Source organism: Felis catus, chromosome E1 (genome assembly GCF_018350175.1).
Source record: "Felis catus isolate Fca126 chromosome E1, F.catus_Fca126_mat1.0, whole genome shotgun sequence".
In the NCBI taxonomy this organism is placed as follows: domain Eukaryota; kingdom Metazoa; phylum Chordata; class Mammalia; order Carnivora; family Felidae; genus Felis; species Felis catus.
In genome coordinates this window covers 3,177,951-3,192,593 of record NC_058381.1, presented here as the reverse complement: position 1 = coordinate 3,192,593, position 14,643 = coordinate 3,177,951, and the positions used below count along the sequence as shown (strand labels likewise).

Sequence of the window (14,643 nt, the reverse complement as noted above, 5' to 3'; positions counted from 1 at the left end):
GAGAGAGAGAGAAAAAGAGAAACAAACAAACCAACAGAAGGGAAAAAGGAAGGGGGAGGAGGAAGGGAGGAGGAGCAGAAGGAGGAGGCTGTCTGCCGAGGTCCTCTGGGGAAGAGAAAGCTGTGCAGTGGGGAAAAGGCTCCAAGAGAAGCAACACCCCCTGCCCCCCACATCGGGTTTCAGGAGCAGCAAAAGAGCCAAAGGGACATGTCCCAGTGGAGAGGGAACGGGCAGGGACGGAGAACCAGATCTGGGAATCACCTACACCAAAAAGGTCCCAGAAGCTATGAAATGTCATGGTCTTACCACCATAGTCTGGTTCGAGAGTCTGAAAAACGGAGAATCTAGCTAAGGGCAGATGCCAAGGTCGGCTGTAAAATGGCAACGGAAGAAGTGAGAAGGCGGACAGAGCTAGTCAGGAGGGCAAGAAACCTCTCGTGACAGAGACAAAGCACGGAGACGGAACCCTTCCCAGCAGCAAGGACAGGACGAGAGAAGGCCGGAGGTGCTGCGTGAGCGCAGGCTCCCGGATGAACGGATGCTCACACAAGCTCCAGCAGCTCTGCGAACTGAAAGGTGCATTCCTGACAGGACAGATCGTACACACACAAGTCCGTCTAGAACATTCCAGCATACTTGGGGATACACGAGTGAGTGTGGAGGAGAGAGCCCCCACCAGCACTGGCGCCTGCCTTGAGAAAACAGAGGGCTCCGGGCAGCAGGAAGAACCCTAGTCCCATGAAGTCGAATCAGATGTGATCCCCGGGCCTGACAGGGACACTCCACCCCCTCGCCCAGACTTCCAACGTCATCACCGCAACCCCTGACCCTACGTCACAGGGGTCACAGGCCTGCCGGCCACAACGGCCCCAGGACCGCCACCACCAACTGTCTTGTCCTGCGCGGCCGAGCCAGTACGAAGGGGGACAGTCGGCCCAACGGGAACCTGACAGGCCACTCGCGGGCTGTTAAGTGGGTTAAAGCAGAGTCAGCCCCATGCAGTTAGTAACACCACTCTGTTAATGCGTCTTCCACCATATACCATGACTGCGAAAGAAGGAAAAGAACACAGCAAACAAATTCAGTTACCCATGAACAACGTGGGAAATATGACTTTTTCTTGCCTAATAAAAAAAAAAAGGAAAAAACATTACACAGTAATACAAGTACGATCTTCACAGCGTGTCCTCGAAGTGGTCTAGTCTACACCCACCTACACACAGCCCAAACGACACGAGCCCGGCTTACAGACCAGGGTACATGCTACTACAGAGACGAAGCGAAAGCGGATGAAGAAAACAGAACGTTTTCGAGAGAAGTCCGGTGGCTGTGCTGCACGTGAGGTTTCGACACGAAGGGCCACCGGTGGCTGGAGGACACGGAGCCATGCCGGGGAAGGAGGTCCGGCGAGCCACAGTCTAGAAACCGGCAGAAGCGATCAGACTAGATAAAACCCTGTTTCTGGGAAGCCCTCAGATCGCCAGAACTTACAGGGTATTTTCAAATCACGTGCACTACTATCTGAGGAGAAGGCGGTATCATGTGGTTCCACGTGGTCAGGCCTCACTGCATCTCAGGATTCTGAGGGAAGGGGAGGGGCGGGGCGGGGCGGGCACACGCGCACGCACACCTCCTCTACTGAAGCCCCTCCCTCACCGTGGGGCACTGGTAAGCTCAGTGACAGAGCCACAGGCACACTCCTCCGGAGCGGGACGCAGGACAGGCAGGTTCCAGAGCCAAAGGCTTTTTAAAATCAAGTTTTTCCTGCTGCTCAAAGTCCAAGGTACACACTTCTACGCTTCTGTAAGAAATGGTGTTTTTTCTTTTAACCCACCAGACTGAAAAGTGGAACTAGGAGGTGGGATATTCCCCCCCTTCCTTCTGCATCGTTAGATTTTATCTAGTCACTGCGGCAGCAGGAAGAAAGGCAGAGTTTAGAGCCAGGCAGGCCAGAAGGAAGCCAGAATCCAAGCAAAGGGGCAAGGAAGGACAAACACAGCAAAAGCACCAGAGTGAGCCTCGGGGATATGGCAACTAGACAAACCTAATTCCAGAAAGAGATTAATATCCGGGTGTGTATGTACAATCCATATAAACTAAGCACTTGGGAAAAGGCAGGCCCACAATAAGCACATTTAATTCTTACCGTAAAAAGTTCTATTAAAAATGTGTACTATTTAAGCCAAAACTAAATGTCATCTGTAACTGTTTCTCTCAGGAGGCACGCCTCCAGGTTCGGTTCCGAAAATAAAGCCTACACGTGCATCCAGGATGTTCTTCAGGGGACAGGGGCTCCGTGACGGTGCCCAAAGCCCGCGCCCGGTTCCAGGTTACTCCGAATCCTCCACAACTACCTTCCACTGGGCCCATCTCTGGGCATCCCTGCCCCGGGGCTCTGCATCAGCGCTCAGGAAGAAGCCAGAAGCAGCGACCCTGAACTGACCATGTTACCCCTCCCTCATCGTGACTGTTCTAAGGACCCTCTACATACAAAGGCATCCCTCCAACCAGTCCATTTCTGGTTCACGCCTGTTCTCACGTCACAGGGCATCCGAGGCAAGAAGTATGATGCCAGATAAAGACTAATAACTACTCTATTGCAGGTTAATTACAAGTTGCAAAAATCACAAGTTGGAAAAAATAATTAGGTACTGTTTTCATCGCTCGGGAAAACTCCCCCTAAACTCCCCCTGTGAATGGCAACTTTCATGTAAAGTATCTATCTATTCCGCTTGCCATTACAGTATGAAAACAGGCACTCCTCAAGACTGCCCGAAACCCCTAAACCTGAGGAAAATTAATTTTATACTTACGCTCCCTGAGGAATCCCAACGGTCAGCACGAAGCTCTGATTCATATACTGCTACTCTAGAATGTGTTCCTTACTGAAATGTGTATACTTGAAGGAAGAACTCCCGTAAGGGAGAGAGAGAACCCAGAACACTCCACGAGGGTGGACAAAAGGCGCTGTTCAGAGCGGACTGTGTGCCACATCCAGCGGGGAAAGCTCCTTTAAGAAACTGAAATTTCTAGCGGCGCCTGGGCGGCTCAATTAGTTGAGCGTCTGACTCTTGATTTCAGCTCAGGTCATGATCCCAAGGTCACGGGATCAAGTCCAGCGTTGGGCCCTGTGCTGAACATGGAGCCTGCTTGGGATTCCCCCTCTCACTCACTCTCTCTCTCTCTCTCTCTCTCTCTCTCTCTCTCTCTGCCCCTCCCCCAGTTCTTGTTCTGTCTCTCTTAAAAAAAAAAAAAAAAAAAAAAAAAAAGCTGAAAATCTCTAGACTTGCATCTGTATCGCTTTCATAGAACAAGAACAGCTTCTACGACTCAAAAAACAAGCAAGGGCTCACGGTGCCTCAACCGCTGTTCCGGGAACAGCTGCGTGAGGTGACGTGGTCAGCCTACCCAGACCACGGTCCTAACCGGTTGTAGCTAAATCAAGGCACATCCAAAGGATAACCGTGCAGCGTCGGTCTCTTTCACTCGAGGTACGACAATATGTGCGGACATGGAAAGATCTCGAAAGCCTAAGTAGTGTAGGGGGCAGCAGAGCAATATTTAAGGTACAGCCCCGCAGACTCTCAAAAGCACGCGGCAGACGCAGAAAAACAGGACCCTACGTGCCTAGGAACAGGCGTAAGGGTGTTTACTCTACACACCTGTACCAGCTGGAACCTGCTGCACTGAGGGCGTACCACTGCTTCCAACTTAAGCCAGTTTTTTTTTAATTCTCAACTCCCCCAAACCACCTTCTCATCATACCGAACCGGTGCCTCCTGAACTGTATTTGATCCAGGGGGTTCATATTTTTCTAAAACGCAGAGTCCGCACGGTCACGACCACAGTGCTCTCGTCCACCCTTACCACAAACTGGCCGAGAACATCTCCCAGCCTTGAAGCACCCTGACGACAAGGACGGTACCACGGCCACCTTGAATACCCAGAGCCTAACACTGCTGCCTCGCAAGAGTCTGCCTCCCGAGACGGAAGCCTCAGAGCTCCCAGGGCAACAGACTCCATGGGGACCTGAAGACAACAGATTTCAGGTCCCCTGAGATCTGGGTGACACCATCTCAGGTAGGTTTACCGGACACAGTTTACCTTTCCGAAGTTCAATAGGCTCACTTAATAACGTGCAACGTCACTGATCCAAACTGTCATTTAAAAGGTCCAAGACTTACCCTTTGTCAAAGAAAGACGTGTGTCCTGATCGAGGGAACTTTGTGCTGTCGCTGTTCATCAGCCCACAGTTAACATTCCCTGAAAGATAGGATTTTCGTGATGCCTGGTCCTTTGCAAAATTCCTGCAAGCCGCTAATTTGGATTCTAAAGCCTACGGAAAGAAGGAGGAATGATCTGGTTGTCAAAACAGTAGCTGTACATAAAAATCTGCATTTTAAGACACTTCTATTTCAAGACTAAAATTGTACTTTCTCAGTGGATAATGGTAGCCATTTAAGCCACAATCACCTCGCTAACAGAAAGAGGGGATATTTAGCTGACTCCGACATCATGAGCTCAGAACAAGTTATTCCCCTCGGTGTTACCAAGGATTACAGCTATAATCCTGACCTTCACTAAGAAAAACGTGGCACAAGTAGACAGAGACAGATGCCAGGTTCCTTTCTGAGTTGTGGACTACCAGAGAGCCATTCATTTCCTACATTCAAGACACTCATTCATTCAAATACTTGCTGAGTGAACACCGTCCTACAGCACGACCTGTGTCTGAGGGATCAGTAGTACAGACCTGCAGTCTGACACTCGGGAAAAGAGTGGTCTAGAAACGAAGATTTAGAAGATATTCACGCCAGGGAGCAGACAAGGTCATGGCTGCGAAGGAGATCAGGAATTCAAGGACAGAACTCTGAGTAAAATCAACCCTGAAAGGGCGCGCATATGAAGACCCACCAAGATGACAAAGAGAACGGGCAGGAAGGCAGGAAGCAGACCTGACACAGGATCAGAGAAGCAAAGAAGGCATCACGTGCACATGCTCGCTCTCTCTCAAAGAAAGAGAAAAGGGGGGAAGTGCCTGGGTGTCCAGTTAAGCTGACTCTTAATTTCGGCTCAGGTCATGATCCCACTAGTGAGATCGAGCCCCACGTCAAGCTCCCGCAGAGCATGGAGCCTGCTTGAGATTCATTCTCTCTCCTTCTCACCTGCTCGCACTCTCGCTCTCTAAAATAAAACTTAAAAAAAAAAAAAAAAAAGGCATTTATAAAAAAGTCAGTGTTGAATGTTTCAAGAAGTAGGGCAGAACAAAGAGCATCCATTGGGTTTGGCGGTGCTGAGATCATCAATGAGCAGGGGACAGAGCCCAGGCTGGGCTGTCTGGGGAGCATGAACGCGGTAAAAAATGCTAACAATAAATGAAGACACACTTTCAAAAAGCCTTGCTGTGAAGGGAAGGGAGAAAGAGGGTGACCGTTAAAGAGAGATACAGGGTAAAAGGAAAGAATGGATGCTTTTACTTGGATTAAACACTGTAGGATTCATAATACACAAATATCACATACAAAGTATGTACATAACACATAATGTGTAACCCGTAAAGATTACATACAAATATGCCAACACAGTAAAACGCTAAAAATATAGGAGACACCGACAAGAGGGCTGGAAGACCTGGGATCCAAGGCACAGAGGGACAAAATCAGCCATGGGCAGAACATGATACTTTGACCACGGAGATAAAAAGGGAGAATGGCTACAAACACAGGCGATGAGAGGAGAGTAACAAAAGAAGGTAAGAGGGGAAACGAAGAAGTTGAAATCAGATGGCCTTGATTTCTCAGTGGAAGAGGACGCAGGAGTGGGGATGGAGCTTCCAGTTCAAGTCAGCGGACAAAGGAGGACAAAGAAGTGGAAAATGAAACATCCCTAAGAGCACGCAGGGCTGGCAACTAACCGCAGACCAAAAGCTCTGGTGACGTCTGGGAGGCAGGCTGTCAACTCAATGGATAAACCACACAGGGACTCCCAAGGTCACCATTCGGGCACCATTTCTGAATAGATCACTTAACGTAATAAGCAAAGCAAACAAGGAACAAAGAAAGTTGCGGACAGGAAGTCCAGGAACACGCAGAGCCAACCCAGGGGCGAAGGGCAGAGAACTGCAGCAGAGAAGCCACGAGCCTATCCAAGCGCAGGCGGGAAGGGACCGTGAGAAGCTGCGAGACACGAGACCTGGCAAAGAAAGGCCTGGCTTCTTCCACCCACCAGAAGAAGGTGGTAATTGAGAGCGCCAGGAAAAGGAAAAAGGCCTACAGGCCAGCGAGGATACAAACAGGAAAAAACTGGGCATATTTTGAGTAAACCATAAAAAAACAAACGCTTGACACACGGTTGAGTGGCGCAAACAAAACGACCCAAGAGCCCAGCTCCTGCTCTACGATGGACAGTACACACGGGGCGGGGGGTGGGGGGCAGAACACTGTAGACGCTACAAGTTTTCAGTTTTTACAAGCAACCAGTGGACAGTGCAAGATGGGACAGAGAACTCACAAACACAACAAGGAGCTGAGAGTGTAATAAATTGAGAAAACAGAGGTTTAAGCATGTCATTTAAAGTTATAAAAATAACCAAGAGACCGAAAAATAAAAAACTGGGGGGATGTGAGTTAACTTCATCTTTTTGCTTAAAGCTGAGAAGTCAAGACCCCCAAAAATAAGCACATTATTTGAGTTATGGAGCTAAATACCATAATTCTTGTAACAAATGGGATTTTAAAAATGGTTAGGAGAGAACATGATGTACTGTATGAAATAATTTTTATTGTTTTTTATACTAGGCTAAGATGCAGATTTAGAATTACTCTGATGGTCAGAAAATCACTGTATCGGCCAGAAAAGGCAGACACGGGACCCTGTACCGTGGCCTCCCATCTCTTATGTGACGCATAATGCAATTTCTGCTTTTTTCAGAAAATATCTCTCACAAAAAAGTATGTGAAGGGGCAGTGGATAGCGGGCAGTTTCAGGGGCAGATCACTGAGAAGAGAGGGAGAAGTCGCCGAGGGAAACAGGAAAGGGAACCAAAGCAGGAGACGCTAACTTCACAGTGGCATAAATCCACACAGCTACGTATCTGCTTCCTGAGATCCAGGTTCAGGGAAGGAGAGGTCCAACTGCTTGACTGATCCAGACAGCAGGTCTCGTCCATGGCCAAAAAGATCACGAGTCAGCAGTGACAGAGTAAGCCATCTGTGGGATCACGGATGAGCACAAGAAATGAAAGCAAGAGATGGCTAAAAGGCCAAGAGGCTCCCACCACTGTAAGGTCAGAGAGTAGGTATTCTAGAAGGCAAAAACTGAATAAGCAGTAAAACGAGTTTAATATTTCAAAAGCCCAACTGTTCTGGAATACCGGGTTAGAGCCAAGGAGACAGCACAGAAGCTCAAGTGGCCTAGGAGCAGTAAGACAGATGTGACTAAGACGAGGAAGGCCCGTCGCGAGCCAGTGCTGAGTCCTGCAGAGACAGCCGAGGGGGTGGTCAGGGGGGCAGACTACAGCAGGAACAGGATTCAGGAGTGGCACAGAACACATAGCAGGCCACAGAGCAATCAGTGTAGAAAAAGATGGAGGGGCCACGATGGGGAAACGGCCATGGGGACACACAGAACGCCCCCAGGGGGTGGGGGTGGGGGGGCCAAGAGCTCAGCGCGCAGGGCCATCTGCAGAAGCACTAGAGGGCCCGAGCCCCAACACTGTTCCCCGGAGCAGTCTCGGCTCATCACCAGATGCTTCTGTCTCTCTGCTTAATCAAGGCCTTCAGCACAAGAAGGTCCCCTTTTTTTCTTCCCTCCCTCCGAATTAAGAATTCAACACTTTGGCAGCTGAAATACGCGGGGGTAAATAATTGAATGCTTACCCCTACTTTCCGTAAGAGATCCCCCACGATGTTTAGTGCTGATATTCTAGCAGAAGGAGTTAGTGGACTGGTACCAAAACCGTTTGGTATAGCTAGAGAAAAAGAAGAGAGGAGTGGTTACACTTGTTGTTCCCTCTACATCTTGTTGCCAGTTTTGTTGTTGACGTTACAAAGCAGAATATGCGCAATGAAAAAGAATTCCAAACCATGGACAGGAAGTACAAAGTGGGACACCATCAATATGTTGATCTGTCTCCTTCAACTGACTGATATTTAGACTACACCTAATTTTACATTACAAATAATGCTAAAAGGACATATATCCTTCAAACATCTAGACAAGGATTTCTGGGGAAGCGATTCCTAAAAATAGAACTGCTGGGTCACAGGATATGCCCATGTCGTCCACCTTAGGAGATACTGCCAAAATGCTCTCTGAGAAGGTTGTGCCAAGGTCAGCAATCTGTATGGCAACGCCATCAATGACACGAGACATTATCTTTTTCTTTTCTCTTTTTTTTTTTTTTTTTTTTTTTTTTTGCCAATTTGATAGTCATTCTGTTGTGTTTTTGTTTCCTTGCTAACTAGATATGTGAATCTCTTCTTCTGGAAATCATCTGTTTATCGTCCACACTTTATCTACTGGGTGGTCTTTCCTTTAATCAACGTGCAAGGGCCCTATCGACTGTAGACGTTCACCCTCTCTCTTCTAGGTCTTATACTTCTCAGTGTGACATTCATCTTCCAAGCTTTTTGTTTTGGTGGGGGAAGCCTGGGCTTCCTCACCTTGGTATCATAAATATGTTCCTCTTATGTCCTCCTTAGGTTTTCCTAATTTTTTTTTTAACATTTGCATCAGTTGATGCATCAAATATCGAAGCTTTTTTCAAATGGATAGCCAAATGTCCTGATGCCGTAACATGAAGACGACTCGTCTCATCTGAAATGGCACTTTTCATACACTGCATTCCCTATATATTTTAGTTCCATTGACTTATTAGTCTATCGCACCAGAAAGAGGCTGCTTTCATTACTGCAGCATTAAAACATGCTCTGCTGTCTTGAAGGGAAAAGCCTGTTGTTATTAGCCTATTTCAAGCTTTTCTTGGCACACTTACTCTTCCAGAGTAACTTTAAAATCAACTTGCCAATTTAAAAGACCCTCTTGGGATTTTCATTAGCAATTTAAATTACTTGTTGATTTGGGGAGAACGGATGCTCCCACAGTCTCCCCACTCGGAATGGGGTTATTTAGTGTGACATTTACTCACACCTTCTTGCACGTCCCTCAGCAGACGTTTTCAGTCATGCACGTTTCTTCCGTTTACTTTTGAGATGGTGTCTACCACAGTTAAGAGCTCTTGGGCTAAACTGCTAGATACGAATCCATCTCTGCCACTGAGTAACTGTGTGAGCTTTAGTAAGCCGCCCATATGTAGAAGAGGGCTAATAAGAACACTTCAAAGTCGTTGTGAAGTTTAAGTTAGCTAATACACTCTCGAAACACCTGCCCATAGGAAGCACTCAATGCTACGGAGCGCTGATCAGTACGTAAACGCTTTGTTGCAGCCGTTCACTGTCCTTGTCCTCCAGAATACAATCTAACTGAAGGTGGGGACGCGGTCCCATTCACCACTAGACTCCCAGCATCTAGAATAATGCATGGCACAGAACAGGGGCTCCCCAGGGTATAAACAAACTGCTGTACTTTTCTCGGCAGGTATTTCCAGACCTCGTTTTTCCCTATTATCCTCAAATTATTAAATCTGTGCTTTTATGGAAAGATGTCTTAGATGCTTTTTGGAAACCGGCAGTGTTACTCCTAAAATACAATTACAGACAGACCACTTCATAGAGGACGGCCCTTCAGGCTTGCACTGATTTCGCTAACCTCCGGCTTCTCGTCAGGTCTGTGCTGACTCATCTGTCACACAAATGCGGTGAACTGGCACGCAGCAGCTTTCAGGTTGGTTAAAGTGCACGCTCTCAGGCCCAGTCTGCAAACGTCCCAGCCTACTTGGACAAATAGCACTGCCTCGGGGTTGACAATCTTAATCCTGTGCCAGAGCAAGCAAGCTCTGTGTCCCACTGACCTTGCCCTGCTCACCGCAGCCAAGTCCCTGAATTAAAACTCTAATGAGCTATGACAGGACGCGCACCTGTCTGGGTCTTACCTCAACTGAGCTCCCGATTCCTCTGATTAGGGGCTCGACTGAAGAATTTTCAGAACTCAGCCACACAGTTCTATCAGTACCAGAAAGCAAACCTTTGTTCATTCTCAAATGTTAGGAATTCTGAGATCCTCAAATACACAAGCAGCCATTCTCCAAAACGGACAGTGAGAGTTTTTGACGCCTGCGACCATGTGCACCCTGCCTGCTCTATGTCCTCGGCAGAAACCCCAGCACAAGCGCAAATAACACCACCCTAACGACTCTATGGCGTTCTCCCGTTCCTGAGCCAACTTCACCTTATAACTATGTGAAGGTAGAAGTTCTCTACTGAAGGGCTACTGAGCACTTGAAATGTGGCTACTGCAACTGGGAAACTGAATTTTAAATGTTAATTCACTGTAATAAAAACTTAAATGTGAACGGTCACACGTGGGCTAGCGGCTACTGTACTGGGCAGGACAGATAGAGAGAGCTTACTTCGCTAACTGTCTGAAGAGAAAATCTCCTATCACTCTGAAAGAGAAGATCCTTTATTTAAAAAAGGGATGGGAAGAAAGAGCTCCAGTCTGGGAAGAAAAAAGAATGGAGGAGTGGGAGTGGCCGAAGTATCCGCAAGCTGCAAAAATGAAACAAATCTGAATGAAGCCCTGTGGGGGCTCCATTCTAAGGTTCTACGTAGTGGCCGCTAAGTGGTGTTTCTGCTTAGCTGGATATAAAAAACCATACTGGCTGACAGCAAAAGGAACGTTCTCACGTACTGCTCGTGGATTATTCCGAATGTCACCTCTGAAAACGGCAGCCACCGAGGCACGTAACAGAAAGCCCACGCCCACCTGAGCCGAATGGTAACTCAGGGAGTCTCTCTGTACACGCCGTGTGTAAAGGCCTCTAGTCTTCGGTGATATGTGAAGTGGCCCAAGAAATAAAACTGTATTTTTTTTTTCAACGTTTATTTATTTTTGGGACAGAGAGAGGAAACTGTATTTAAATACGATCCCCAAGCTTATGTGTTACAAGGAGGTGTGGCACAAGCAAACACACACACACAGCGGAAAAAATTCCGCATTAACAATAGCTGCCCTCGGGAATGCAAGCTGGTGCAGCCACTCTGGAAAACAGCATGGAGGTTCCTCAAAAAACCAAAAGCAGAACTACCCTACGACCCGGGAATTGCACCACTAGGCATTTATCCACGGGATACAGATGTGCTGTTTCGAAGGGACACATGCACCCCCATGGTTACAGCAGCACTATCGACAACAGCCAAAGTGTGGAACGAGCCCAAATGTCCATCGATGGATGAATGGATAAAGATGTGGTGTGTGCGTGTGTGTATACACACACACACACATATATACACACACGCACACACATACATACACAACAGAGTATTATTCGGCAATCAAAAAGAATGAAATCTTGCCATTTGCAACTACGTGGATGGAACTGGAGGGTATTATGCTAGGTGAAATCAGGGAAAGACAAAAATCATAGGACTTCACTCACATGAGGACTTTAAGACACAGAACAGATGAACACAGGGAAGGGAAGCAAAAATAATATAAAAACAGGGAGGGGGACAAAACAGAAGAGACTCATAAATATGGAGAACAAACTGAGGGTTACTGGAGGGTGTGGGAAGGGGGATGGGCTAAATGGGGGAGGGGCATCAAGGAATCTACTCCTGAAATCATTGTTGCACCATATGCTAACTTGGATGTAAATTTAAAAAAATAAAATTATGTTGAAAAAAAAAAAACCAATAGCTGCCTTGCAGCGGTTAGACTGCAGTGGGTCTTTTTTTTTTTTTTTCAACTTTTCAACATGAACCTGTACTCCTGCTACCACCAAAAACTCAACGTTGCTGTGAAAAACCTGCAACTTCTTCAAGACTCAACGCATTAAGCTGCTCTTATCGTACACGCAAGCGCCACTGCCCTGTGCAGCAGCCGCCTGGGAAACCAACCTCTTCCTCTGCTCCACAGAGTGCTTGATTTCACCAACTTCTAGACTGAAATCGTTGCTCACCCCACGGCGACCCCTGCTTCCACGGCAGACCCCCGTCCGCGGCTAATCCACCACAGGTGCAGAGAGAAAAGACAGCGCAAACCTTTGGGTGAAGGAAAGCTGTTTTCCGTCCCTTTGCCAACGGGAGTAGCTGGCAAAGAAAGCGACGCCTGCACGGCAGAGTCCATCTTTTCACAGTCCAGGGTCGGAGAGCTGGGCGCCGACTTTCTGGTGACTTCCTGCTGTCTCTCCCGGACTGCCAGTTCTTGTCTTAAATCTGCAAAATGTGGCACAGGGAATAACACTCACTCGAGGACGCAGACACAGCCAGCAAAGTCACATCTGAAAAGCCGTAAAGACATTCCTCCTGAATGACTATTTCCCAAAAACGAGTTTCCTATTTAATGCTTTTTATTTCTTGGGGTATAAAAATGACAACCCTACCGTCTAAATGATCTTTGAGAACTAAAACACGTTGGGGCGCTTGGGAGGGCTCAGTCGGTTGAGGGTCCGACTGTGGCTCAGGTCGTGGTCTCGAGCCGATCGGTTCATGAGTTCGAGCTCCGCGTCGGGCTCTGTGCTGACAGCTCGGAGCCTGGCGCCTGCTTCGGATTCTGTGTCTCCCTCTCTGCTCCTCTCCCACTCACACTGTCTCTCTCTCTCCCTCTCTCAAAAATAAACATTTTTTCTTAATTTTTCTTAATGTTTATTTATTTTTGAGAGGGAAAGAGAGAGACTGAGTACAAGCAAAGGAGGGGCAGAGAGAGACGGAGATACAGAATCCGAAGTGGGCTCCAGGCTCTGAGGTGTCAGCACAGAGCCCGACGCAGGGCTCGAACTCACGAACCGTGAGATCATGACCTGAGCCGAAGTCGGATGCTCAACTGACTGAGCCACCCAAGTGCCCCTCAAAAATAAACATTTAACAAAAAGAAAAAGGAAAAAAAAAGCCAAAACAAATGCTACAACCTAAGAGGACAGCAAACTACGCTCACGTGCAAAAAGAAACAGGATGGAGGCCAAACCAAAACTCACACTGAACCTACAGGACACAAAAATAAATGCTCTTTTCAACTCATTTGCTTTTATTCTGTTCTTTTGGGATTACTGCAAAATCAATGAAGTACACTTTTAGAATTTTAAGTGGGTTGGTATGCTTTATTAATTACCAAATGCAGTATTTTGTTATAGAAAGGAAGCATTCAAAACAGTCGCAGTTTTTTTCTTGCTTTCAAATCTGGAATTTTTAAGCCCAAATTAACATTTCCTTTTCCAGTTATTCAACTGACCTACAGAACACTGGCGTTAAAAAAAAAAAAAAAAAAAAAGTATACAAAGTTATCCCATTCCTGGGTATATACCCAAATGTCTATCCATGGATAAATGGATAGACAAAATGTGATCTGTGCATATAACAGGGTCTTATGCAGACTTAAAACGGAAGGAAATTCTGACACGTGCCACTACAGGGATGAGCCCTGAGGACGTTATGCGGAATGGAAACAAGCCAGTCACAAAAGGACAAATACCGTACGGCCCCACCTCTGTGAGGTTCCTAGAAGAGTCAGGTTCACAGACACAGAAGGAAGAACGGCGTTGCCAGGGCCTGGGGGCAGGGGGCCGGGGAGTTACACTGCTGTACAAGCATATAGTGAATACATACTTCCCTTTTAAAATTCTCCCTCCCTCCGTCTTTTGTTTAATACGTGGTAGAATGCAGATTATAAAGAAAGCAGTCTCTTCTTTATCATATGTGCACACACGCAGTGTTATTATGTGCGTAACACAGGAGAAGACCCAAAGAAACTAAGCAGGACACACACAGTGGTAGCAGTTAAGGTTCTGGAAAACAGACTAGGGTTTGAATCCCCACTGAAAAGCTCTAAGACTTTGGACAGAACTCCACCTCTCTCTGCTCAGTTTTCCGACCTGTAAAAGGGGGGATACTACTACCTACTTCTTCGAGTTGATGATGTAGGTGCTGAGAGACTAAAAGCAGCACAGTGCCTGACAAAAGGGTCGTGCACACAGCCTTCAACCTTGCTCCTGGAGCTGGCTTAGAACCAGGGCTTAGGGACAGTGGGGTAGAGGGTGTTCTTCAAGTTTTAGGTTTACCTCTGGCTTCATCCTTTAACCGCTGTACAGAGACTAACAAAGATTCCTTTTCATCAAGTTCACTTTCTAAAAATGCATTTCGTTCAATGGCCTGATTTAGCCTTTGTTCAAAGTCTTCCAGTGACACTATTGTTGCTCTAAAAAGAAGAAAAAAAAATTGGGAGTCCATGAATTAAATAAATAGCGTGCAAACAGCTAATACAAAAGGAAACTGTCCGTTTAGCTCATGCCATTTCCTGACCTAGAAAGCCTGGCCCAGTTGAAAGAGAATGGTCTCCACCCCCCTTGTGACCTCTGGTGGCACTTAGTATCTCTGTGGCTAGTTTGGGCCATTCAATGTATTCTCTTAAATGCCCACCGAAATTCCTTACGGTTCCTTAAAGGAAGGCCACCTATTACACACTTTATCTCCCCCCTGGATTGTAAACACAACAACCAAGTTGACACATTTCCAAGAAGACTTTCCAACA

The 14,643-nt window shown here is 47.0% G+C and overlaps 1 protein-coding gene across 11 annotated transcripts in view; it reads right to left on the bottom strand.

Annotated features, from left to right (window-relative positions):
• NDEL1 (nudE neurodevelopment protein 1 like 1) overlaps nt 1-14,643 on the bottom strand; it is a 100,045-nt gene that overhangs the window by 47,204 nt on the left and 38,198 nt on the right. For 9 of the 11 annotated variants that reach the window (XM_019817152.3, XM_019817153.3, XM_019817151.3 and 6 more), the window contains 4 exons: nt 14,174-14,310; nt 12,162-12,335; nt 7,878-7,969; nt 4,185-4,336 (listed from right to left, as the gene is read on the bottom strand). In XM_019817152.3, coding sequence (XP_019672711.2) covers nt 4,185-4,336; nt 7,878-7,969; nt 12,162-12,335; nt 14,174-14,310 — 555 coding nt within the window. Of the gene's footprint in view, nt 1-1,089; nt 1,125-1,149; nt 1,802-4,184; nt 4,337-7,877; nt 7,970-12,161; nt 12,336-14,173; nt 14,311-14,643 lie in introns of those variants that run through there. The other 2 variants (XM_023244697.2, XM_023244695.2) reach the window with 2 other exon arrangements.